This window comes from Piliocolobus tephrosceles, chromosome 4, assembly GCF_002776525.5.
Source record: "Piliocolobus tephrosceles isolate RC106 chromosome 4, ASM277652v3, whole genome shotgun sequence".
NCBI lineage: Eukaryota > Metazoa > Chordata > Mammalia > Primates > Cercopithecidae > Piliocolobus > Piliocolobus tephrosceles.
Window position 1 is genome coordinate 139,489,413 of NC_045437.1, and position 27,691 is coordinate 139,517,103.

The 27,691-nt window shown below is 47.9% G+C and overlaps 1 protein-coding gene across 2 annotated transcripts in view; it reads left to right on the forward strand.

The window, feature by feature from the left end:
• Nucleotides 1-564: 564 nt before the first annotated feature.
• Nucleotides 565-27,691, forward strand: part of CCDC69 (coiled-coil domain containing 69) — a 44,655-nt gene continuing 17,528 nt past the window's right edge. The window contains exons 1-4 of one of the 2 annotated variants that reach the window (XM_023227088.2): nt 565-782; nt 19,178-19,253; nt 23,350-23,456; nt 26,263-26,350. In XM_023227088.2, coding sequence (XP_023082856.1) covers nt 735-782; nt 19,178-19,253; nt 23,350-23,456; nt 26,263-26,350 — 319 coding nt within the window. In that variant the 5' untranslated portion in view covers nt 565-734. The remainder of the gene's footprint in view (nt 783-19,177; nt 19,254-23,349; nt 23,457-26,262; nt 26,351-27,691) is intronic. The other variant, XM_023227089.3, reaches the window with a different exon arrangement.

Here is a 27,691-nt window from a genome sequence, read left to right on the forward strand (position 1 = left end):
GAGGGCATTCGTTCAAAATCAGACTGGAAAAAAGAAATTAGCTGGGTATGGTGGTGTACCTCTGTAGTCCCAGCTACTCAGGAGGCTTAGCTGGGAGGCTCGCTTGAGCCCAGGAATTTGAGGCTGCGGTGAGCTATGATAGCGCCAAAAAAAAAAAAAAAGGAACTGGATTCTATCTGGGCTGTGGTAACTTACTAGCCATGTGACCGTAGGCAAATCATTTTGCATCTCTGAACACCATTTTCCTCACCTGTAAAATGGAGGAAGTAATACCTTTGTTGCACGGATATGGCAAGAAATATAAATAAAATGTATAAAACAACCGGGACAAAAACAGCCCTCAATAAATGACAGCTGTTAGTTTATCAAATAATTGTTTTAATTATTTTTTCCCATGGCCCTTGCTTAGCTGAGGGTTTGGAAAAGCATCTGTTGCTCCTCAAGGTTTTTGTTTCTGCCCTGACCAGAGCTTCCTATTATTTAGAAAGATTCTGGTCACCTGCCTCTGGTGGCCGCGCCGCTGGCCCTGCAGGCTACCCGGAGGCCCCGCTCTTCGGGTATTTACGGCGCGCGGCAGCCTCAGCTCAGGCTCAATACAGCGCTTCCAGGTTCAGTTTCAGGGTCTCGCCGGCAGCCGCAGCCGGCGGGCGCGGAGCTGGCAGCGGGGCCCGGACCGCAGGCTCCTCTGGGGGCCCCGGAGTTGGGAAGCGGCGTCCGGGAGCCCCCGGAGGAGGATGGGCTGCAGACATAGCAGGCTGAGCAGCTGCAAACCCCCGAAAAAGGTAAAGGGCGCCGGCGGAGAAGTTTGCTTTCCGAGGAGAGGGGAGTGCGGAATCGCTCTGCCTAGGGGACTCGGCGCCCCGGGTTCTCTCTGGTCGGCCCGGAGTACCGGACTGAGAACCTGGAGAGGCCGGCTCAGAGACGAGGGAGGCTCTGCTGGGAGGCGCCCTTTACCCCGACCGGAGCCGCACCAAGCAGCCGAGTTTACAAACACGGCACCCGGGCCAGGCAACTGCAGCTGATTCCCGCTGCCTCGGGTGGGGAGATGTCGTGTGTCTGTGGCAGGTGCCCTCTGCTTTCGGTCTGGGGCTGTTCGCTGTGTGGCCATGGACAAGTGACTTGACCTCTCTGGGCCTTCGGCTTCCTCCCCGCAGCGTTAGAGGCTGATAATCTCAGGGCTGCTCGAAGAGTGTGCCACAGACTCGCAGTATCGGCATCACTCGGGACCTGTTAGAAATGCAGAATCTCGGCCGGGCTTGGTGGCTCAAGCCTGTAATCCCAGCACTTTGGGAGGCCGAGACGGGCGGATCACGAGGTCAGGAGATCGAGACCATCCTGGCTAACACGGTGAAACCCCGTCTCTACTAAAAATACAAAAAACTAGCCGGGCGAGGTGGCGGGCGCCTGTAGTCCCAGCAACTCAGGAGGCTGAGGCAGGAGAATGGCGTAAACCCGGGAGGCGGAGCTTGCAGTGAGCTGAGATCTGGCCACTGCACTCCAGCCTGGGCGACAGAGCAAGACTCCGTCTCAAAAAAAAAAAAAAAAAGAAATGCAGAATCTCAGGCTCTGGCCCAGTCTTGCCAAGAGAGAAGCTGCGTTTTAACAATATGCCCAGGTGATGACACTTTAAAGTTTGAGGCGCTGGTCTTAGGGCTCTTGCAGGCCCCAGAGCTGGTGAGTGTGGGCTGCCCTTGGGGTAACTGGGAGGGGCCAAAGAGGGAGGAGATCTACTGCCTTCTGTGGCCCTCTCCTCCCTTCCTGTCCTTCCCCCAAGGGGCCTTGGAGCTGGGTTAGGGCCCAGGGGACAATTCTCAGGTTTCTTGTAGTGAGACCAGCTGCCCCTTGGGGTCTGCCGAGCCCAGAAGGTCGGAACATGAAGCTAGAAGGATAGCCTCCTCGGGAGACACTGTGAAGCAGAGGGGAAGGAGCACCCTCAAATTCTGGCCCCTTTTCCTACCACTGCCTGCCCCCTAGCCAGGTGGGATTAGATGATCCCATAAACATTATTATCATTCCCCCTTGAGACCCAGAGAGGTCCCAAACTGTGACAATATTTAATCGTTTTGCAATGAACTTTAGTCCTCCCTCCGCTCCTGCTTTGCTTGTGCCCTGAGTACAGGTTTTTCTGCCTAACAGTACTGTCCTAGCCTGGAGGATTCTACTCCCTGCTCTGTCTGATACCTCCTGGCTTTCCTTGCTCTCCCTTTATTACCAGATCGAAAATCCTCACCAACCCCTGACCTAGAAACCCTCATGTCTTTCCTCACTCCAACAGGGAAACTGAGGCTTGGCTCTATCAGTAGAAGGAAGGGGCTGGCTGACGGATAACAAGGTGGAGAGACCTGAGCCTCGGCTGAGACTTGTAACTGAGCAAGTGGTAGGCAGACATTAGTCCTGGGTGTAAGTCCTAGTGGTGCCACAAACATACTGGGTGACCCCAAGCAAGCCCTTGTGGCTCCCTGGGTCTCAGTTTCTCCCTATATGGGAAGTGATGAGCAGGATGATCCCTAAGCATCTGAGAGTCTGTGTTCTCTGCACCTGTGTCAACCCTGTAGCTTGCAAAGTGGACCAAGGATGAATTCCGTCTACCCAGAGGTAGAGGAAGCAGGGAAGAGCTTGACCCTTCCACAAGCTGGAAGAGGAGGTCACAGTAAGCACAGCTTCTTTGGCTCCTGCTTCTTCTGAGAGACTTACCAGCTGTTCCTGCCTGTCCCTGGCACAGCCAAAGCTCTGAAGGGCAAGTAAAGCTGGCACAGCCTGTCTGAGTTTGAAAGGGCCTTTAGGTACCACCTGGGCTGATGCACCCGCCATACAGATAGGAGGTTAAGGCCTAGAAAAGGGAAGGGGCATGACTGAGGTCACAGAGCAACGCAGAGCAGAACACAGGTATCTAGTCCCCTGGCCCCGTGTTCTTTGTCTCCACCTCATCCCGCTGTGCTTCCAGTGGCTTCTTGATGACTTTAGCATAAAATCTTTTACTTTTGTTGCCTCAGAACAGCCTGGCATGCCTTCTTGGCCCCAGCCATGCCAGGCCCCTGCCCCTATATGGCAAGATTTATGGGCTGGTTTTGTTTAAAGTTGCCATCCCTGTAGGCTGTGCTCCTGCCCAGTTTCTCACCCAGGTGCCAACCCCTTGGAAGGCATGAGCTCCCAAGTTCATCCCCAACAGGCTATCAGCCCCCTGGGAGAGAGGGGGACTCCAGGGATGGGATGGACAAAAATGAGTTCGGGCTACAGAGGGGTTAGGTTCTGATAATCATGACTCACCCTGCATGTTTGCAGAATGCTTTCACATCCTGCCCAGTCTCACAGAAGCCCTGAAAGCTAGGCTGAGCTGCAGAATCTTTCCCACTTTACCGAGGAAACTGAGGCTCAGTGAGGAATGATGGGTCCAAAGTCACACAGCCAGTTGGTGGCAAAGCTATGCAGTTGAGCCTGGCTTTCTGCACTCTCCATCTGGTGCTCATTGCCTTATGCAGACCGCGGAACAGGTGCTAAGTAGATATTTGAGTGAATGAGGGACAAATAAGAGCCATGCTAGGGGTTGGCCCAGGGAGCAGCAGGAGCATCACATTCAGCCTTGAGAGATGCAGGAAGGGTTTTTGAAGGGAGGATGGTTTGGAAAGTATGGCAGGAATTACCCACTCATGGCCAAGGCCTAAGCAAAGGCTGAGCCACTGAAAGCACAGCGTGAGGGGGTTCTTTGTGGAGAATGGAGGTGGCAGGCAGCAAGGAATGAGGCTGGTGCTTTTAGCAAGGATTACCCTGGCTAGGGACAGGAGCTTGACTGTGATGCCTTCTCATGTCCCTCCAGGTTCAAGGATCTGAGGGTCTGCTGAGTTCTGTGGTTTATGGTGCCTGTTGGGCTTGGCTGACGAGATGTTCTAGACCACCCTGAGAGGCCTGGCCTGGGACTAGGTCACTGCCTTATTGGGACAAGTTGAAATGCTGGGAATGAATAAATGGGGTTCCTGGCAGACTGGGAGTGGGTACTGAGGAACCATCTGGATCACGTGGTCCTGCCTAAACCCTTCTTCTTGGCAAAGACCATGGCTAATGTGGTCACATGCCCCAGGAGGACTCAGGAGAAGGCCAGGCAGAATGGGTAGGGGTTAAGGAGACAAGCCTTCTGGGGGCTTGCTGGTCATGGTGGTAAGGAGAGGCCTTCCTATCCCCAACAGGTTACCAGCCTCCCTTGGGCAATAGGGTAGAATGGGGCGGGGCGGGGGCAGGGGAGCGGTTCAGGAGGCACCTCGCGGCTGACTCCCTTTGTGTGACTCTGCAGAGTACCAGGAATGATGTTTGAACTCTCCAGTCCCAAAGGCTGTGGCTACGGCTCCATAGTTCCAAGCAGGGCCTCTGAGAAGGGGCTCAGCACCGCTGCCAAAGCTGGTTCTCAGGTGACAGGTACTCGGTGGGTCAGTCATTCAGCAGCCCTTCATGAGCACGTCCATGTAGCAAGCCAGGTGACAGGAGTGAATGATATGGAAGAGGCTGGTGCAGGCATGGGTAATTCTGAAATCAACCAGTAGACACCAAGGGCATGGCCTTTAACACGGAGTTCACCTATTCGTTTACTAACTTGGCAAACATGTGTGGGTCGACCACACTGGGCTGTGGGTTGGATGCTGGTTCAGTCCTGACTACATGCATGGAAGATCCATTAAGTGAATTAAGAGTGGCCTGGCTTCTCCATGCCTCAGTTTCCTCATCTGTAAGACAGGAGTGGTATTAGCTCCTATGTCATAGGGTTGTTCCAAAGATTAGATGAAAGACTGTATGTGACAGAGTCCCTAATACCCTGACTGGCAGGAAGGATGCCTTTGAAAGAGATAAGGAGGCATAGGCTTAACGTTATGTTTTAAGGACATCACTGCCTAGACCGTACCCAAGGAAAGTACCTTGGGACGTGGGAGGTAAAGGATATTAGTGTCCTTGGAAGGCTGATGTGGGCAGGGTGGGAGGATGCAGCCTAGCGTCTGGCCTCTGCCTTCAAATCTCTGAAGTCTTATCAAGGGGCATGGAAAGCAGCTTTGTTCGCTGTTGTTCCAGAAGGCAGCACTGTGGCCAGTGGGGGAGGCTAAAGCCAGCAGATTTCTACTCATGAGGAAGAAGTGGCCAAAAAAAGGCCTCAAAGGGTAGTGAGTTCCCGTCACTGGAGGGTTCAAGCAGGGTCAGGTGGCATTTTGGCAAGGATATTAGAGGGGATGCAAGCTTACGACTAGCAAATATTTACGATTCCATTAAAAAATGGAATTGTTCTGATTATCAGGTTTTGAGTCAAAATTTCAAAATTTGGGAAAGTATAAGAAATTTAAAAATCTTTTAATCTCACCATTAAGAGATAGCCACTGTGTACATTTCAGTGTCATTCTTTGTACTATTTTTTCCTATGTATATTATAGATGTGAGTATGACTATCTGTATAAAGCTAAGAATATGTTTTATATGGTTATATTCTAGTTACTTAATATTCTTCCGGGGGCATTTTCCCATGTTAAGTAGTCCATGGAAACATGGACTTTTTAATGGCTACCTAATGTCCTGTGGCTGTTCCGTGGCTTATTTAACCATTTTGGACACGTGGTCTACTCTCCTACCCTGGTAATCGATGAACATCCCTTGTGTTTTCCTCCTGCCTGGGGCCAGTGTGGCTTTGGACTCAGAGGGGGTCAAGGAAGGCCCCTTAGAAAGACAGCATCTTGGCTGAGTTTTGAAGATGGGCGGGGGTTAGGCAGTTGTGGGGCAGGTAGGTTATACAGGAGGGCATCCTAGGCAGAAGGAATCTGGGAGCAGCCCTTGACCTCCGGAAGAGTGGGCAAATCTGATCTCCTAGCTAGGGTGGTAAGGGCGGGACAGTCCAGGAATGTGCAGGAAAGCTGCCTCTGCAGCACTCAGTGCCCTGCCCCAATCATCATGGAGATATTGGCATGTACATGGCCCCCAAGCCGGTGATTTTGTCCAACCTAGAAACTAATGCCCACCAATCTTCCTAGCTAAAGCCAGTACAGGCTTCCATGCACGAGGCACTCTGGAAGACCTGTGAGATTAAATACCAGATTTTTGTGTTTGGCAACCTAAAACACATTAGAATAATTCCCAATACCCTCTGCGTTTTGAGATACGACCTTTGGTGATATATTTTCTGCACATGTACATGTTTTTAATTCTTTTCCTCTATTGAATTCACGGGTGGCTAATCTAGGTCCCCTGAGAGCCTGACGAGTTCCTAGACACCTAAGGACTCCCATTTTTGCTTCAGTTGGCTGTTAGGCTTGGGACCTATGCTTCACGTCAGCACTGTGTTTCTTTTTGTCATAAAAAGGGCATAAAAGATGAAATTTTAAATTAATTGCACAGAAGCAGACTACTATATAAATCAAGACAGGGAAACTCTGGGTAGGAGGGGCTACCCCCTGACATCTCAGGGTGCATAGATCAGCCAGTGAACAAGAGTCAGACCTGCCTGGAAAAGCAGCTCTAAGAGGTCTCAGTATGAAATTCATGAATGTTCATATTCAAAAAATAAACTTGAAGAGTGTAAGGACCCTCCCAGTGAAAGGAAGAGCCTCTCAGATGACCCTAGTTCTGGCTCTGACACCTCAGGGTGTGCTTGGGCTTCCATCTGCACGGCTGGCACTCTGTCCCCTGCATCCTCCACCCTCAGCACTGTGAGCTGTCCCCAGTGACCAGGGGAGAGGGCCAGCCTGGGAGCCCCACTGCAGCAGGACTGGCAGCGGGGAGGGAGCTCCTGCTGCCCCACCTTGGCAGAGAGAAGGAGCAAGAGAAGATCCATCCATCTTTAGCAGATCTAAACCCATCCATTACCTGAAGACAAGCCATCCTATTTGTCTTGCCAGGTGAATCTTAATCCCTAAAAATAGTTTATCTTGTGTCACCTTATTTTCAAATCTGAACCTTCCAGAACATCTAGGCCAAACACTGTACTATACCTAAAACAGCCATCCACGTCCATGCATCCCCCTCAAGACAAGTGACATGCAGTCTGACCTACTTCCAGATTTCCTCCTCTCTCTGCAATGGAGTTTTTTTCACTGAGTGTACAATGACCTTTGTGGCCTTCCTCGCCGTTTTCTACTGCTCCATGTGACCCTGCCCCTGTCCCTTCCTAGTGGCCTGGACATCAGAAAAGCTGTTACCTTTACTGGATTCAGCAGTGTCCCCTCCTACATTTATGTTCACCCAGAACCTGTAAATGTGACATTATTTGAAATAAGGTCTTTGCAGAGGCAATGAAGTTACCATGAAGTCACACTGGATGGGCCCTAATCCAGTGACTAGTGTCCCAACAAGAAGAGGGAAATTTGGACACAGACACATAGGGAGAAGAGCAGGGAGTGGAGTGACGCATCTTCCAAGCCAGAGAACTGAGGATTGCCAGCACCCACCAGGAGCTGAGAGAGAGGGAGGGAACAGATCCTCCCTCAGAGCCTCCAGAAGAGCCAGCTCGGCTGACACCTTGAATTTGGACTTCTAACTTCCAGAACTGTGAGAGAACACATTTCTGTTGTTTTCAGCCACCAAGTGTGTGGTAATTTGTTACAGCAGCTTTAAGAAACTTTCATATCACAAGGTTAACTGCTCCTTACCCACCCTCTCACCCCTATCCCCATCTTGCCAGCAATCAAAAACGACAACAAGAACCCAGTGCCTCCCCTTTGGAACCCAGCTTGGCAGCAGAAGAGGCAGCACTGTAAACAAGGAGGTGCTTGGACAGGGCCCATTGCTTTTGGACACCAGCAGCTGCTTCTGTAGAGGAAAGAGCACTGGACTGGGAGTCAAGAATGAGGCCTGCTTCTTTATATTTTTTATTGATATATAATATTTTACATACTTACCAGGTACAAATGATATTTTGTTAGGTGTATAGACTGTGTAAGGATTAAGTCAGGGTGTTTGGAGTTTCATCACCTCGAGTATTTATCATTTCTATGTTTTGGGAACGTTTCAAGTCCTCTCTTCTAGCTATTTTGAAGTCTACAGTTCATGGTTGCTATGGAACATTAGAATGTAGTCCTTCCTTCTGGCTGTATGTTTGTACCCTTTGACCAGCCTTTCTTCATTCCCCGCACCCCATACACACGTCCTTCCTAACCTCTGGTATTCGTCATTCTAAGAATGGGTCCACTTCTGCCTCTTTTGCTAACTATTGTCTTCCCCAGCCTTGATTTCTCTGTCTGTACCATGACTCTGTTGGAGGCTTTCAGGTTCCAAGAGAGGTATCATTTTCTTCTTGTTGTTAATTGCTTTGTATACAAGTAATTCTTGAATGTATTATTGCTTTAAAAATCCTAAGAATTGGCCAGGCGTGGTGGCTCACGCCTATAATCCCTGTACTTGGGGAGGCTGATGCAGGCAGATCACCTGAGGTCAGGAGTTTGAGACCAGTCTGGCCAACATGGTGAAACCCCATCTCTACTAAAAATACAAAAATTAACCGGGCATGTGGCACATGCCTGTAATCTCAGCTACCCAGGAGGCTGAGGCAGGAGAATCGCTGGAACCTGGGAGGCAGAGGCTGCAGTGAGCCAAGATTGCACCACTGCACTCCAGCCTGGGCAACAGAGTAAGACTCCGACTCAAAAAAAAAAAAAAAAAAAAAATTCCTAAGAGGTCAGGTAAAATGGAAGCTACCCTTCCTTGACCACAATAATTTTACTCCATTCTCTGGAGATGACAACCGTTATCAGTTTGTGCTTTTCCAGGTACTTTTTCCTGTGCGTTTTTTAATCATTAGTAATAGTTGGCCAGGCACAGTGGCTCATGCCTATAATCCCAGAACTTTGGGAGGCTGAGGCGGGCAGATCACCTGAGGTCAGGAGTTCAAGACCAGCCTGGTCAACATGGTAATACCCTGTCTCTACTGAAAATACAAAAATTATCTGGGCATGCTGGCACATGCCTACAGTTCCAGTTACTGGGGAGGCTGAGGCAGGAGAATTGCTTGAACCTGGGAGGTGGAGGTTGCAGTGAGCGAAGAATACACCACTGCACTCCAGCCTGGGTGACAGAAAAGAAATAGTTTAATTTGGATATTGGTATTCTACCAAATGCCTTTCCGTGTTTGTACGTAAAGGTCTACTTCACTCTCTTAAACATATGAATGAAATGACATAGTATTATGTCCCTGAGTGTATCCAGCCAGTCCCTAGTTTACAGCGTTTCCCTACTGCAAACGGTCCTGCCCTGAGCATCCTGTGCGTCCTCTTCATCCTCACTAATGGGTACTTATTTCTGCTGACAGTGCCACTGTAGAATTGGGAGCATGCTGCATGCAACTTGGGAGGTGGCTGAGCTCTGTCATTCTCTGCTTTCAGGCAATCCTGCCCTCTCTTTTACAACCACCCTTACACTGGCTGCTGAAGAACAGGGGATGGTGTGGAGGGCTGAGGGCTCCAGGTTCTCACCCAGGCCTCCTGAGCGAGGGCCCCTCCTTTCCTGCTCTCCAGAGAAGCCCCCTCCATGACCAGAGCTAACAGCTGAGTGTGTCAAACTGCCCCTGCCCTGCCCAGAGCAAACAAGCAGAACAGGATCAACAGAAGATGAGATAGCAAGATGACCTCACTGTGCCCCTTCTTCCCCATCCACAGCATGTCAAAACCAGAAGGGCTCTTACATATCCCATTGCACAATTCCATGCCATGCAGGGGAGGGAACAGAAGCACAGAAAAGGAAGGGTGCCCACCTGAGGTCACACAGCAAGCAGATGGCGAGCTAGGACCTTGGCTCTGGACTCCCAATTTGCCATTGGACTGGGAGACAGGTATCTGGGCCCTTAGCCTGTCTCTTCCCCAACCCCCATCCAGCTACTGACACCATTTTCTGTCCAGCTCCTTCAGGGTCCTGCCTGCCAGGCTGACCCAAATGCTAGAAATAATGTCTAGTGCTTTTGCCAGCTCCAGGCCCTCTGAGGCAACCAGAACTAGCAGACACCCTGGGAAGCTGATATGGGACAAGAAAATGGGAGCTCTAGGGAGGAAGAAAATAAATAAGGTGTATTAAAAAGGCTTTCTCTAGGCCTCAGTGTCACCGTCTGCGAAGCGAGGCCTTGCACTCAAGGCCTTTCTGCTGCTTGTCTGCTGTGGTCTGGCTCAGCAGGTGCAGGGTGTTTAAGAAGGAAGTGGTCCTTTCCTCCCCTGAGACACCGCATCAGTGGGTCAGAGAGCAGCAGTGGAGACCACATCCGCCCCTGACTTGTGTGCTCTGGGGGTCCTGCAGGTGTTCAGAGCATAGACTGTGTCCTCGGTGCAGCTGAGTGGTGCAGCCTGGCACTTCTAACCTTAAGTTGGTTGTACAGTCACATTGGACTGTCCTCCAGCCAGTGAGGAAATGTTGACCACACACTGTATGATATGAAGGGGATGAATTAAATCTTTAATGTCCCTAACAGTGTTTGATTTTCAATGAAATCAAATTCAGGCATTACTTTGGCAGAATATCTCTGCCCATCTTAGAGATGGGGAGGCTGAGGCCTGTATTTATGGTGTTTTTCCTTCTGAGCTTCTGTAATGCGCTTGTGAACACTAATGTTTCTCAACAGCCCTGAACATTTAGGCCCCGCCCTTCCTCCCCGAAGGCCCTGGAGTGGGGGCCCCTTGGGCCTCCACCCCCACCTCCTTCCTGCCTCTACCCTTGGCCAATGGGCTCTGACTGTGGTTACTTAGATCCCAAAACTAGTGGTACTGGGCCAGACACCGGAAAGGCAGCTCTGATATTGAGGAGGGTGTGACCGGAGCCCCTTGAGACTCAGAATCACCTCTCCCCTTCAGGCTTAGCTACTCAAATAAAGCTGGCCCTGGCATCAGGGGGATGGAAAGGACTCCAGCCTCAGCTGTGAGTCTGGATTCTCCCCAGGGCTCTGCTTCTCTGCTTTGCAGCTTCTGACAAGGCATCTGCCCACCCTCCTCTGGGCCTCAGCTTTTCCATCTGTAAAAGGAGGTGGGGATTGGAGTCAGCTGCCCCTGGGGCCCTTCCAATCCTGCTCTGGGTCCCTGTAAGCCTTCCTCAGCCAGGATAGATGTGATAGAACTACATGCCAGAGGAAGCCAGGCCTGTGATGTATGGAACAAGGAAAAGCTGGGTGAACGAGTCTTCTTTAATTACTAAATTATCGAAGTTAAGCAGGAACAATGAGGACACAAAGCACTTAATCCGAAATACACAAGCCTTGAAGGCTGACAAACAGAATGGAGTGATGGTTCCCCAAGAGGGCTAGCTCAGGTGTCTGTAGGACAGGCCAAACCTCCCTTGGGGCTACGCTTGCCTTCCATCCTACTAGGATTCCCAAGGTAGGGAATAGCTGGGCGGCTTCTATCCAAGTTGCTTCTGCCTAATTCACTCTTGCCTGGCGAGGCTCAGAATTTGAAGGAAGTTTAGGAGTCTATTCCAAAGGCTTGAGTATGTGACTACAGCCATTCACCCCAAAATACTGCTCCCTGAATAGCATTCAACAGAGCTCCCTGAGGTGCCATTAATGCTGGTGGTCTTTACACACCACCTGTAGTAGATAAATTTTTTATGCTTACCAGAGGCCTTCACTTGCCGAACATCAGTGATGCTTTTTAGAATTACAGACTGTTAGAGTTCAGGGTTCTCAAAGATCACTTAGTCCAATCTCCAGCATGAAGTTGGACTCTCCAACCTCTTCTTGCATGCTTCTAGTGATGGAGTGCTCACTTCCACCACCATGCCCCATCCTCCTATAAGGCGGCCTACCTGTTTGTGATGGTTCTGACATTTTTCTTCATACTGAACTGAAACTTCTGGAACCTCCTCGTGCTTAGCCACAATCCTGTCCTCCAAGGCTGTAGATGACACACCAGCAGCTTCTACCCATGACAGTCCTGCTGAGATTTGAAGACAGTAGTCAGGTCTTCCTGCCTGTTCTCAAGGCTGACCAACCCTTGTTCTATTAACAGCCCCTCCGATAATTTGGTTTTGAGTCATCTCCTACATCCTGTCAGTTTCTTTGGGACATCTTCCAATGTATCTCCTCTAAAAGGAGAGCATACTCCAGAGCATCTCAACAGCCCCAGTCTGAGCTCGTGTGGCTCTCCACGGCCCTGGACCTGTCTTCTCATTCTACCCTGACTGTGTCTGCTTTTGACAGCTGTGTCCTACTATCTCAGGTTTGCTTCAGGGTGAACCTACTGCAGGGCTCTGGTCTGCTTGACAGCAAGGATCTGGGCCCCAGAGTTGTGAGTGTCACCTGGGCATAGGGGCTCTATTTCCAGACTTCTTAGGAGAAGGGCTGCCCTGGAGCTCAGGAGGACTGAAGAGAGCATCTGTTCCAGCCATGACCCTTCACAGACAGGGAAACTGAGAAGGAACATGACTTACCTAAACTCACACAGTAAAGTTGGAATTGAGTCTCCTGGCCTTAACCCCAGGCCTGGGTTCTCCCTGCATCCTGTACTGCCGGCAGCCTCCTCTGCAGCTTTCTTGCTCCCAAGTTTCCGTTGACTCAGGAAGCTGTCATCCCTCTTGCAGAGTATAGTCCGGATACCCTACCCCAGCCCTATGTTCCCCACCCCTCTTTTGGAAGGGAAAATTCTTATGTCCCCCTCCCAACTCCCCCAACAACCACCACCCACACACACACACTGCAGGTGCCCTCTGCTCCATGACCTCTGAGGAGGAAGTGGTCAGGGCCACAACCTGGGGATTTTCCACTCAGTAATTGCTTGTTGGGACCTACCTAGCTCAGGGTCACATATCCTCAGGCTTTTGTGGGCACTAGGATCACCTGGCTAGACTGCTAAAGATGGAGATTCTGGCCAGGTGCAGTGGCTCATGCCTGTAATCTCAGCATTTTGGAAGGCTGAAGTGGGTGGATCACTTGAAGTCGGGAGTTTGAGACCTGCCTGGCCAACATGGTGAAACCCCGTCTCTACTAAAAATACAAAAATTAGCCTGATGTGGTGGCATGCGCCTGTAATCCCAGCTACTCTGGAGGCTGAAGCAAAAGAATTGCTTGAGCCCGGGAGGCAGAGGTTGCAACTGAGCTAAGATCGTGCCACTGCACTCCAGCCTGGGCAACAGAGCCAGACTCCATCTCAAACAAACAAACAAACAAAAAGATGTAAATCCCCAGCACACATACTGTAGGTCTAGAATGCAGCCTGGACATTCGTGTTAAGCAGGCTTTCCAGGTGGCTCTAGTACAGGAGGTCCATAGACCACATTCCTAAGAAATACTATTCTGGGCATCATAACATACTGGGGCAAGTCCAATATAGATTTCAAAATCCTGTCCTCAAGGAGCCCCTTGGGCTAACAGGAGAGATAGATAGCCAACCAGATGTGGATACTGTCAGGGGTGCCTGGAACATGGAGGAGACAGGAACTAACTCCGCCCCGGGGCAGGCCAGGAGAGAAGCAGAGAAATGATGAGTGCACTGAGCCTGGGGGCCTGAGGTAGACCTGACCATGTGTCACAGTGGGATGGTCTTGAGCAGTGCAGGATGTCTCGAACACACAGATGTCTGTGTTGGGGGCAGGCATGTAATAGGTAGCACTAGGTTATTTTGGTTTGGTTTTGACCTAGCAAATTTGCCAACATTTTTTTAAAAAGTGATAATATTCCATGTTGGCAAGGTTGCAGTGAAACTGGTCTTTCTTCTTCTTCTCCTTCTCCTTCTCCTTCTCCTTCTCCTTCTCCTTCTCCTCCTCCTCCTCCTCCCCCTCCCCCTCCCCCTCCTCCTCCTCCTCCTCCTCCTCTTGTTCTTCTTCTTCTTCTTCCAGAGTCTTGCTCTGTTGCCCAGGCTGGAGTGCAGTGGCCCAATCTCAGTTCACTATAATCTCTGCCTCCCAGGTTTAAACAATTCTCGTGCCTCAGCCTCTCAAGTAGCTGGGATTACAGGCATGTGCCACCACACCTGGCTAATTTTTGTATTTTTAGTAGAGGTGGGGTTTTGTCACGTTGGCCAGGCTGGTCTTGAACTCCTGGCTTCAAGTGATCCTCCTGCCTCGGCCTCCTAAAGTACTGGGATTACAGGTGTGAGCTACCACACCCAGCTGAAACTGGTCTTGTGTGCCATTTGAAGGTGAGTAAATTGGTTGAAACTTCCAATATTAGACATGTAATATTAGATGTGTATAAAATTTTATAAATCAATATGCTTATTTTTTAATTTTAATTTTAATTTTTTATTTTTTGAGACAGGGTCTCACTCTGTCGCCCAGACTGGAGTGCAGTGGTGCAATCTTGGCTCACTGCAACCTCCACCTCCTGGGTTCAAGCGATTCTCCTGCCTCAGCTTCCCAAGTAGCTGGGATTACCTGTGCATGCCATTACCGCCTGGTTAATTTTTGTATTTTTAGTAGAGACGGGGTTTCAGCAGGTTGGCCAGGCTAGTCTCGAACTCCTGATCTCAAATGATCCACCCATCTCTGCCTCCCAAAGTGCTAGGATTATAGGCATGAGCCACCGCACCTGGCCTAAATTAATATGTTTATTAAAGCATAATCTGCAAATTAAAATGTGGAAACAATTTAAACACTTAACAGTGAATGACAAAATTCATCCATAGGGATGTTCTGCTCATCATTACAATTAACACATTTGCAGAATAGTTAATGCTGTGTAGTAAATGCTCATAATGTATTTGAAAAAGTAAGATATGAGGCAGTATATGTAATATCATTGAATAGGTGTATGTAGATGAACAATATATGCCACCAGGTTATGGGGTTCTCTCTGGGTTGTGAGATTTTCTTTCTGTATATTGATGTATTTTCTGTATTTTCTACAACAAATGCCTACTACTGGTGTAACTGGAAGAAGATGTTTATAAATATTTAAGTATTAAGAAATTGGGGCTGGGTGCCATGGCTCATGCCTGTAATCCCAGTACTTTGGAAGGCCGAGGCAGACAAATCACTTGAGCCTTGGAGTTCGAGACCATCCTGAGTAGCATGGCAAAATTCCATCTCTGCCAAAAATACAAAAATTAGCCAGGTGGGATAGCACATGCCTGTAGTCCCAGCTACCTGGGAGGCTGACGCAGGAGAATTGCTTGAGCTTGGGAGGTGGGGGTTGCAGTGAGCCCTGATGACACCACTGCACTGCAGCCTGGGCAACAGAGCAAGACTCCATCTCAAAAAAAAAAAAAAAAAGCCAGAAAAAAAAAAAAAGAAAGAAATTGGCATGGGGGTAGACTGGGGACAGATGGTGATAGCCTTGACTGCCATTCTGAAGGAGTTATCTTGTTTTGTCAAGAGCTGGGGACTCAAGTACAAGGCCACGTGCTGCCGGTGGTCTGAAAGCTGTTTGTGGAGAAGAGTTCTCCACCATTCTCTGGTGGAGGTTATCTGAAAGAAGGCAGCATTTCATGAGCTTATGACCTTATTTCAGATGACAAAACCTGAGACCCAGGGGCAGCCCAAGAGGTCTGCCAAAGCAGATCACGTGGGATCTTTGTTCTTGCCATGTTTCTGAAACGTGGGTATCGTCTCATGCAATATTTGAGTTCTTAATATGTGCCAGACACTGCAATTGCGTTATTTCATCTCATCCTAAAAGAGCCTCGTGAGAAATCCGAGGCATAGAGAGGTCATATAGTCACACGGTGTTGGATTTAGTATTTGAACCCATACCTATGTGATTCTAGAATTCTAGAGTTCTTAACCACTTTGCTCTGCAGTCTCTAATATTCTGACACCTGGTTCTAATGCTGATTTGAACATTAAGGCACAATGTGACAGTGCCTTAAACCTCCTTGAGCCTCAGTTTCCTTGCCTGTAGTGACCTTTGCCTCACAGTGCTGTTGAGAGGAGCTGAGATGAGAGCTTAGAGTTTGAACACCATGGGATCCTCATCCCCACCTCACAGAGGAGGAAGCAGAAGACAGAGTGTGAAGGGATTTGCCCAAGTTTGTAACAGAGCTGGAACTAGAATCTAGGCCTTCTGGCTCCCATAAAAACATTGTCTGAGTTCAGCTAATCAGTGGTGGCAACAAGGAAGAGACAACCGTTTGTGTTTATCTCCCTCCTTCCCCCAGCCCAGGGTGGGGAGGCTGGCTGCTGTCACTTCCCCAGATTCTGGCGTTGACAGCTTCTCTGAGTCGTGCCTGGACCAGGCTCCCTCCTCTCCCCTGGAAAGGGAAGATTGAGTCTTCACCAGGATGGTAGGGGAGCTAAATTGTCAGGTCCGCCCAGTCACTCACAGATTTGGGGCACGAGGACCTGGGGGAGGCCCCATGCCTCACTCAGTCCTCCACGGGCTTACACATGCCAGGCTCTGTGCCCAGCACCATGGGGGAGAAGCAGACTATTCTAGAAGACTTCCCTTGATACATCTTCCCACCCCAGTGAGAAGCATGCTTTCTAGAAGTATTTCAGTGGTTCTTCAGTTTAGGACATTTTAAATAATTTTTGTCGAACATTTTCATAGCATCTTCATAGTTTGACTTGTGTTTTTGTTTGTTTGTTTTTTGAGACAGAGTCTCACTCTATTGCCCAGGCTGGAGTGTGAGATCTCGGCTCACTGCAAACTCCACCTCCTGGGTTCAAGCAATTCTCATGCCTCAGACTCCCAAGTAGTTCAGATTGCAAGTGTGCGCCACCACACCTGCCTGATTTTTGTGTTTTTATTAGAGAGGAGTTTTTGCCATGTTTGTCAGGTTGATCTCGAACTACTGACTGCAAATGATCTGCCCACCTCGGCCTCCCAGAGTGCCAAGATTACAGTCATGAGCCACTGCGCCCAGGCATGAGCCACTGTGCCCAGGCTTGACTTGTTTTTCAAAAGTGTTTCTTAAAATTGAGTCTAGAACATCTTCCTTCCTTCCTTTTTTCCTTCCTTTCTGTCCTTTGCCTTCCTTCGTCCCTCTTTCTTTCTTTCTCTTCTTTGTGAGAGCATCTTGAAAAGCATACAAAAGGGCTTACATTTTTTTTACCCAAATCCTGGTCCAGTGACCACCGCCAGACTTCAACCAACTTTTTACCTCTCCAGTACGAAATGAGAAAATGATGGTGTGAGCGAGTGTGTAATGTTCAGTAAGCATGTCAGTTCTCCTTTCCTGGAAGACTGTTCTTAAGCTTTTCCTTACTATATTTTGGAAGATTAAAATGTCCTTTATTTTATAAAATGATGGTAATCATCTACAAATAGTTAGGCCAGGTGCAGTGGCTCACACCTGTAATCCCAGCACTTTGGGAGGCCGAGGCAGGCGGATCACAAGGTCAGGAGATCGAGACCATCCTGGCTAACATGGTGAAACCCCGTCTCTACTAAAAATACAAAAAATCAGCTGGGCGTGGTGGCAGGTGCCTGTAGTCCCAGCTACTCAGGAGGCTGAGACTGGAGAATGGTGTAAACCTGGGAGGTGGAGCTTGCAGCGAGCTGAGATCAAGCCACAGCACTTCAGCCTAGGCGACAGAGTGAGACTCCGTCTAAAAATAATAATAATCTACAAATAAGTTTTTTCAACATCCTTGTTTATCAGCCCATATCAACTCTCCCATTAAAAAATATTACTCATTTGGCCAGGCACAGTGGCTCATGCCTGTAATTCCAGCACTTTGGGATGCTTAGGTGGGCAGACCAGTTGAGGCCAGGATTTCAAGACCAGCCTGGCCAACATGGTGAAACCCCGTCTCTACTAAAAATACAAAACTTAGCCAGGTGTGGTGGCACATGCCTGTAGTCTCAGTCACTCTGGAGGCTGAGGATCACTTGAACCCAGGAGGTGGAGGTTCCAGTGAGCCGGAATCATGCAATTGCACTCCAACCTGGGCAACACAGCAAGACTCTGTCTCAAAAACAAAACAAAAAAAGGTCGGGCGCGGTGGTTCACGCCTGTAATCCCAGCACTTTGGGAGGCTGAGGTGGGCAGATCAAAAGGTCAGGAGATCGAAACCATCCTGGCTAACACAGTAAAACCCCATCTCTACTAAAAATACAAGAAATTAGCCGGGCATGGTGACACACGCCTATAGTCCCAGCTACTCGGGAGGCTGAGGCAGGAGAATCACTTGAACCCAGGAGACAGTGGTTGCAGTGAGCCAAGACTGCACATCTGCACTCCAGCCTGGGCGACAGAGCAAGACTCAGTCTCAAAATTAATTAATTAAAATTTTAAAAAATTACTCATTTATGAAATCTGGGAGCCACTGACACTGCTTTGTGATGCAGAAAACCCTTTTGTATTAGTTATTCCTCTTAGAGGTTTGGGACTTTCAGCCCCACCCGACAACCTCTTGGGAGGGGAGAGGGGCTAGAATGTCAAGTTGATCACCAATGGCCAATAGTTTAATCAATCATGCCTACGTAATGAAGCCTCCATGAAAAACCCAAGAGGATTGGGTTCAGAGAGCTTCCGCAGTAGCTGAACACGTGGAGGTTCCTGGATGGTGGCCCCCAAGGAGGGCATGGAAGCTCCCACCCTTTCTCCCATACCTTGTCCTATGCATCTCATCATCTGCATCCTTTGTACTATCCTTTATAATAAACCAGTCATTGTAAGTGTTTTCCCACGTTCTGTGAGCCACTCCAGCAAATTAATCAAACCCAAAGAGGAGGTCAAGGAAACCTCAACTTGAAGCCCATCTGTCAAAAGTTCTGGAGGCCTAGACTTGTGACACTATTTCCAGGTAGGTAGTGTCGGAACTGATGTCCGCCGCAGAACTGATTGTTTGGCGGTGGGGAGAGCCCCTCCCACACACATGGAAGTCTTCTTCCATGTGGATGCTTATTGTGGTGTGAGAGCAGAAGAAAAATGGTTTGAGTTTTCTCCAAACAAAACTCATCTCTGAATTGAGGGTCGGGAGGTTTTTAGGGCACCTCAAGTGCATAGCTGGAGTGAGGATAATAGCAGGTCGGACCAGATCCTGGGAGAAGAAAGAGGTGGTCTGGAAGGCCCCCAGGGATGGCAACAGGAGCCAGACTGCAAGGATCTAGGGACAGGTCAAGCAGTGTCAAACTCCCCCTTGGGTTTCCCTGACAGGGATGAGAAGTCCTGTTCTAGGGCCCCTCCCCTGGTAGAGGGTCTGCTGCCTGGGGCTGCGAGGCAGCCGTAATGCGCAGGGCGTGGGGCAGGGTCTAGTGTAACTGAAGGTCCTGCCTTGCCTTTGGAAGAATCCCACTGTAGCAGCCCATCCTCGCTTTGACCTCCCACCCTCTACCCACACCTCACTGTTATCTCATTTCTTCCAGAAGCGCCAAGAACCAGAACCAGAACAGCCACCCAGACCAGAGCCCCAGGAATTAGGTCCCCTCAATGGGGACACAGGTGAGTAGCCAGACCCACAAAGGCCCCAACTGCCATCTGTGAGGTTTCCTACCTTATAATCAACACAGATGATATAGCTACTAAAATAGCTCATGAGATCTTAGATAGGTTACCTTAATAGGAGTATTGTGTCTAAAATCAGGGAGGTAATAGTCCTGACCTGTGCTTCCCTATTCTGGGCTGTTGATACCACACCTAGAGTGCTATATATGTTTCTAGAAAGTACATTTTTAGAGGGATCCAGAAAAAAATTGAAGGGAGTACAATGGAGCAAGATCAGACTGGTGAAGAATCTGGAAAACATGTCCTATAAGGAGCAGTTAAAGGAACAGAGAATGTTCATCTGGAAAGAAGATGTGGCCATAGGGAGGGAGGGATGGGAGCAAGGGTTGAAAAACCGTTGGGTACTATGCTTAGTACCTGGGTGACAGGATCATTTGTATCCCAAAACTCAGCATCACCCAATATACCCAGGTAATGAATCTGCATACATACCCCTAAATCTAAACAAAAGTTGAAAAAGAAAATATATATATATATATAAAATAAGTTAAAATCAATTTTAATTTGTAATGGATTATCTGGGAACCTTCTAACTTAAATATGTAATTTTCTTTTTCAAATGAGTAGAGCTAAATACAATGAAATAATATTTATTTTATTTTGTTTTCTTTTCTTTGAAATTTGCATGGTATGAAAATAAAAATTACTACATCCAGAAAAACATATATGTTGCCATAAAACAACAGTTTTCTCCACGTGTCTGAAGTGCCCTAATGGAGAAGAAAGATGAGCCTTGTTTAGTGTGATACAGAGGTCGGTATTAAGGCCTCAGGGTAGCAGCAACATGCAGGCAGAATTCAGCTCATTCTCAAAGAATGTTTTGTGTGGTTGTTGATTTAAAACCGTCAGAGCTACCTGGTAATAGGAGGAGTTCCCTATCTCTGAAGGTGTTTAGTTACAGCCTAGAGGCTGTTGGGAATATCGTAGGTGAAGTTCAAGTACCGCATAAGTAACTGGACCACAAAATCCAATCTGATTGTACATAAGAATTATCCAGGCCAGGAGCAGTGGCTCTTGCCTAAAATCCCAGCACTTTGAGAGGCCAAGGTGGATGGAATGCTTGAGCCCAAGAGTTCAAGACCAGCCTGGGCAACATGGTGAAACCCTGTCTCTACCAAAAATACACACACAAAAAATTAGCCAGGCATGGTGGCGTGCCTGTAGTCTCAGCTACTTGGGAAACTGAGGTGGGAGGGTCACCTGAGCCAGGGAGGTTGAGACTGCAGTGAACTGTGATTGCACCACTGCACTCCAACCTGGGCAACAGAGCAAGACCCTGTCTCAAAAAAAGAAAAATTACCTGGAGAACTTCAAAGATGCAGATTCTAGGGACCTACCACAGACCAAATAAATAAAAATCTCAGTGGGGCTGAAGAAGCTGCATTTTTAGTTATATATATATATATATACTATACATATATTCATTTTTTATCTTTATTTTTATTTTTTTGAGACAGAGTTTCACTCTTGTTACTAGGCTGGAGTGCAGTGGCAGGATCTCAGCTCACTGCAACCTCCAACTCCCAGGTTCAAGCGATTCTCCTTCCTCAGCCTCCCAAGTAGCTGGGATTACAGGCACCTGCCACCGCGCCCAGCTAAATTTTTTGTATTTTTGGTAGAGACAGGGCTTCACCATGGCCAGGCTGGTCTCGAACTCCTGACCTCAAGTGATTCACTCACCTCGGCCTCCCAAAGTGCTGGGATTATAGGTGTGAGCCACCATGCCAGGCAAAGAAAGAAAGAAAGATTAGATAGATAGATAGATAGATAGATAGATGGATGGATAGATAGATAGATAGATAGATAGATAGATAGATAGATAGATTTCTAATAAGCTTCTTTTCAGTTGGGGTCGATCTGGTACTAATCTTGTGGACCAAAATCTGGGCCAAATGAATTGTGAGAACTCAGGGCTCTCTGATCTTAACTGTTGCCATCACCTGACCTCTGTCTATCTGCTCATGGCCTCTGGGACTGAGTGGCACCAGCTCACTCCTCCTGTCCTGACAGGACTGACCAGCATTGGGGTCATCCTCATCCTCACATTTCTTCCATATCCGTTGCCAGACCTTGCTTATGGAATTTTCTAATAATAATGCTAACATTAATAATAATGCCAGTAACACTAGTATTAGGCTCTAATGCTTGTCATGAGCACTGATAAACATTTAGAGAACATTTCTTGAATAATAAGGAACATTTATTGAGTACTTCCAAAGTGCCTGGGCAACCACCATGTTGCCCAGGCTGCTCTCAAACTCCTAGGCTCAAGCAATCCAGACTCGTTGGCTTCCCAAAGTGCTAGGATTACAGGCGTGACCCACTGCAACCGGCCTGCACCAAGTTTTTTTGTTTTTTGAGACGGAGTCTCTGTGGCCCAGGCTGGAGTGCAGTGGTGCCATCTTGGCTCACTGCAACCTCTGCCTCCCGGGTTCAAGCGATTCTCCTGCCTCGGCCTCCCAAGTAGCTGGGACTTTTTTGTATTTTTAGTAGAGACAGGGTTTCACCATGCTGTCCAGGCTGGTCTTGAACTCCTGGGCTCAAGTGATCCACTCACCTCGGCCTTCCAAAGTGCTGGGATTACAGGTGTGAGCCACTGTGCCTGGCCTACATTTCCTTTTGTGCACAAGCAAGCAGGATAAGGTGGTAGTTAGGAGTATTTGCCGTGGCAACAGATTGTGTAGGTTCATATCCCTGCTTCCTTAATTTTGAACTGGGTGACCTTGAACAAGTTGCATGACTCCTCTGAGCCTCAGCTTCCTCGTCTGTAGGTTGGGGGTAATAACATTACTCACGACTATTGGGTAGCTGTGAGGAGCAGGTGAGTCAGTCATCCCTCTGAGGTACTTGGAACAGTGCTGGACATGTTGCAGGCATGGTAAGTTCTCAGTCCTCCTACCCTGCTTTTGTTATTTTTATTGCCATTGTTTCCTGATTTAATCATCTCAGCCTCACTCATGTGGTAGGTGCCATAATTATCCTGATCCCATGTATTAGGTAACTGAGGCACAGAGAGGATGACCACCAACTTAGGTCATACCTAGCATCTGATAGACTTGGTGGTGTGGCATTGGCGGAGCCTGTTTTGGAGTTTCCTTAAGCAGAGGCTAGACTTCCTGGTTGTGTTTGCTTCCTGCTCTCAAGTAGCACCCTCTACTACCAGCTGAGGAGATGATAAAGGTGAGGGGCCACACGCTCAGATGCTCATGGGCCCCAGCAGGTAAAGCAAATGACATGTGGCCCTTTGTATACATTTTTAATAATAGCAGGAGGTGAAGACTGTAGCCAGCTGCAGAGCCACATCTTGGGCAGCCAAAGAGGAGGCAGCTGCTTCTGGCTCCAGCCCATGGTTGACATGAAGGCATACATTGCCAGTTCTTCTTTGGATTCTTCAAGAAAAATTGGAAATCAGAATTATTAAGTAAAAACTCCCCAGTTGTTAAGCATCAACAACTAATTTTTAAATTATTATTATCATTGTTTTAGAGACAAGGTCTTGCTCTGTTGCCCAGACTGGAGTGCAGTGGTGCAGTCATAGCTTACTGCAGCCTCGAACTCCTGTGCTCAAACCATCCTCCTGCTTGGGCTCCCTAGTAGCGGGGACTGCAGGTGCATGACATCATGCCCAGCCTTTTTTTTTTTTTTTTTTTAAAGAGACAGGGTCTCACTATGTTGCCCAGTCTAGTCTCCAACTCTTGGTCTCAAGTGATCCTCCCACCTCAGCCTCCCAAAGTGCTGGGACTACAGGTGTGAGCCATCATATCTGGCCAGCAACTGATTTTTTTTTAAATGGGATAGAACATGGAGACCGGGGACAAAATGAGACCATTGGCTTATTTCTTGAAAGAGGATCTCCAAATCCAAAGAGACTTGAGGGGCTGTTTCTGGAGACTGGTCCCACCTGAGATCATTCTTGAGGCAGAGACCAGAGTTCTCATTCCTTAGCCACATTTCCCACACTCTCTCTGCCAGCTCTGACTGTACTTCCACTCTGTGAGATTTTTTTTTTTTTTTTTTGCTTTTTCATCTCTAGCTATAACTGTCCAGCTCTGTGCATCAGAGGAGGCTGAGCAGCACCAAAAGGATATAACCAGAATTCTCCAGCAACATGAGGAGGAAAAGAAGAAATGGGCACAACAGGTAAGTCCAGGTGCCCCCACCCCCTGTCTTTCTCCTGCTCAGCTAACCTTGGTGAATCCCAGAGTGACTGCCTACCTTAGGTTTTTGTTGCTGTTCTAAGAGTCCCCTACTCATTTTGCCAAGAATGGAGTCCTTTATCCGTTGAACACATATTTTTATCAGGGCACTGTGTGCTGGGCACGTGGGTTAAAACAAGCAGGGCTGGCAGCTGCTTTCATGAAGCCGAGAGTTTATTTGGGAAGAGTAAAAGCTGTTGATGCTGCTAGATTAATTGCCTTTCTGGGCCCACCTCATGGTTGGGTGGGACCACGGAACTCATTCTGGCTGATGCATTGTAGAAAGAAGAACCAGTGTCACTTCTAGGGCAAGTATTTAGTTGCCAGTTCAAGGCCCTCAAGGTCTTTCTGTCTAGCTAAGTGACAGGACTGTTGGAATGGCCGCTCCATCAGCCTTATCTCTGGATGATTATCCCTGGATAATCCCTGGGCAGCAGAGCTCCCTGCCACACAAAATGGGTAGATAGTGAGGGCAAAATAAGCCTTTTGTCTTAAGCCACTGAGACTTTGCCATTGTTTGTTATGGCCGCATGATTTAGCCTATCCTGACTGAGATAGGACATCAGACGCTAAACACAATTACACAGAACTACTTATTGCAATTATAAGTGCTATGAAAAGTTTATGGTGCTGTGAAAGGACATAATAGAACCCTTAACCAAGGCTGTGGGATCAGAGAAGGCTTCTCTAAAGGGATGATACTGAGGCTTTAAAATTACCCAGAAATGAAAATTGAGGGACATTCTACAGAATTTCCCGCCTATATCAGTCAAATATCAAGGCCATGAGACATGAGGTAAGACGGGGGAACAATTCTAGATTGAAGGACACTAAGCGATGGGTTGACTGAATGTAACCTGCAGTCCGGGATTTCCTTTTCCTCATTCTAACTTGGTCACTCACCCTTCGCCTCTCTTTGCCTCCATTTCTTCCTTTACCAGAGAGAGTGGGTAGAGCAGCAGGAGAGATTTGGTGGTGTACACAAGTTTTCTCTAAATTTTCTTTAGTTCAAATTATAAATATGAAATATGTTCAGGTAAATATTCAAAATTCGGAAATTTAAAGTCACTTCTTCAAAATAGATCTGGGCCAGGCACGCCTATAATCACAGCACTTTGGGAGGCCGAGGCAGGCAGATCACCTGAGGTCAGGAGTTCGAGACCAGCCTGGGCAACATGGCGAGACCACCGTCTCCACAAAAATACAAACATTAGCCAGGCGTGGTGGCGCATGCCTGTAATCCCAGCTACTTGGGAGCCTGAGGCAAGAGAATCACTTGAACCCGGGAGGCAGAGGTTGCAGTGAGCTGAGATCACACCACTGCACTCTAGCCTGGGTGGCAGAGCAAGAATCCATCTCAAAAAAAAAAAAAAAAAAAGGCTCTGTAGTTATAAACTAATCACTCTATTAAATTGCATGGTTATTTATTACTAAAAGATTTTCTGCTAGATTTTATCCACTCAGTCGACTTGCTGGGGGAGATTACTGTGTGCAGGGAGGGTGCGGCCTCAGCACTGCCAGGGGTACAGGGAGAAATCGGGTCCAGACCCTGCCCTCAGGTGTTCACTGGGTGGAAAACTGCAGGGAGTGCCCCCACACACATTAAAATGGTCTTAGGTTAGACGCGTTGTTCAGAAACACACCTTTTATGAAAGGTAGGTTAACTGTATGCATCTGCCCGTCTTTAGTGTTTTGGTAGAGTTACCATGGTGATGTCATTTGGCCCTGACCATTACCTGTTGAATCCTTAACCTTGAGACTTGTGAGGGCCCTAGGAATTGTCAAGTTGAGTCCCTTCATTATACAGGGGAGGGAGCTCATTACACAGGAACTCAGTGGTATGCCGGGGCTAGAACCCCTTTAAGTCATGCCTTGCCTCTGGACATGCCCCATCAGCTGGACCTTCCAGGTGGCAAAGGGACTGGAAAACATCTCAAGTGCAGGACAGTGAGAATGGCTGGCAGGGTTCAGCCTGGAGAAGAGAAATGTTGGGAACACGGGCCACTGTGCTCAGATCTCTGAGGGGCTGCCTGGGTTGAGGGAACAGCCTGGCTCTGTGTGACCCCAGAGGGACGATCTGGGACCTGATGGTAGAAGTTGGAGGTCACTTGCAGCAGTAAGCCTTATACGAGCAGAGAAACACCATAGGAGGCTTCCTGCCTTGAGTAAGCATCAGGATTAGAATACTCCTAAATCCGGCCGGGCGCAGTGTCTCACACCTGTAATCGCAGCAGTTTGGGAGGCCGAGGCGGGTGGATCACGAGGTCAGGAGATCGAGACCACTCCTGGTTAACACGGTGAAACCCCGTCTGTACTAAAAATACAAAAAATTAGCTGGGCGTGGTGGCAGGTGCCTGTAGTCCCAGCTACTTCAGAGGCTGAGGCAGGAGAATGGCGTGAACCCGGGAGGCGGAGCTTGCAGTGAGCCGAGATCACTCCGCTGCACTCCGGTCTGGGCGACAGAGTGAGACTCCATCTCAAAAAAAAAAAAAAAAAAAAAAAAACTCCTAAATCCTTTTTCATGTAGATCATTCTATGGGAACCCCCTGCTAAACCCTAAAGAAGGCAAATTCTGCCATGCCTGCTGTGTCTTGGAAGCCTCGTGTCCTCTCTGGGCATGGCATCCCCGTCCCTCAGAGGAAGGGTTAGGACTCCAGTCACCAAGTTCCACACAGGCCCAGGTGAGTAGATAAGAGATGCTGTGCTGATCCTGCTCAACTTCAGTCCTGCCCGGGACTCTCTGCCCCCAGGTGGAGAAGGAAAGGGAGCTAGAACTTCGAGACAGACTGGATGAGCAGCAAAGGGTCCTGGAAGGAAAGAATGAAGAGTCCCTGCAAGGTAAGGGTAGAGATGTTCCACTGGCCAAGGTGTGGGAGGCGCTTCCTTCTGGCCCCACCTGACGAGTTCACGTGGGCACTCCCACTGGTCCCTCCCTCTCTGTCTGGTCCACAAGCAATTGACTCAAATCAACAGGATCCTTGGCCCTAGAGGGACGATAGACTTTTCCTTTGGGGCATGGCTTTAAGAAGCTGGCATCAAGCTTTCTTTTTCCTTATTTGAGAGGTGTTTTTTCTTTCCATTTAAAAAGCAATGCATATTTATTAAGGGAAATTTAGAAAACTCAGACAAATAGAAGAATTTTTAAATACACATATTCCATCCTCACAATGATGGTAGCTCTTATTTATTGTTAGATTGATTATTTTGAAAAATAACTTTCTTTCCTCTTATATCACCAAATGTAGTCATCATAGAAAATTTGGAAACTATAGATTAGACAAAAAGATCTTACAGCACAGTGGTTAAGATCTCATTCTTGGCTGGACATGGTGGCTCACGCCTGTATTCCCAGCACTTTGAGAGTCCAAGGTGGATAGATTGATTGAGCCCAGCAGTTCAAGGCCAACCTGGGCAACATAGCTACATAGCAACATGCTGTCACTATGAAAAATAAATAGATGATTGATTGATTGATAGATAGATAGATAGATAGATAGATAGATAGATAGATAGATAGATCTCATTCTCTAGAGCTCCAGTCCCTGGGTCTCAACTTCAGCTCCACTGCTTACCAGCTCTGTAACCTTGAAGAAGTTACTTTACCTCCCCAATAGGTTCTTTGTAAGAATTAAACAATTTAATGATAGATACACAGAGATAGAATTTAGAACAGTGCGAGATACTTAGCAATAACTTTTAGCACTGATTTTATTATTGAGAAAATTTACATCATAATTCCACCCAGAGTTAACCACTGTTACCCCTTTGATATAGATTCTTTCCGTTTCTTTTTCTGTGTATATACATAGAATATACATCTATACACACACACTTTGGTGAGGGGAGGTAAATTATTTTTTTCACTTTGTGTTGCATTACCATCCTCTCATTAAGCTCTTCTATACCAAGAGTTTTAGTAACTACATAGCATTCCAGTGTGTACCCCTTGTTCATTTAACTGAGTCCCTTTGTTAGGCATTTAGGTAATTTCAAGATTTTTGTCATTGTTTATAACAGCAATGATACTTACATAATGAACCCCGTTTTGTAAAATCTTTGTCACGTTCATTATTTCAGTTTTAGAATAATATCCTAGTAGAATTGGTGTGGCAAAGTTTATGTATATATATATTTTTTTTTATTTGGTAAAGTAGGCATAAGATTTACCATTAGTGACAT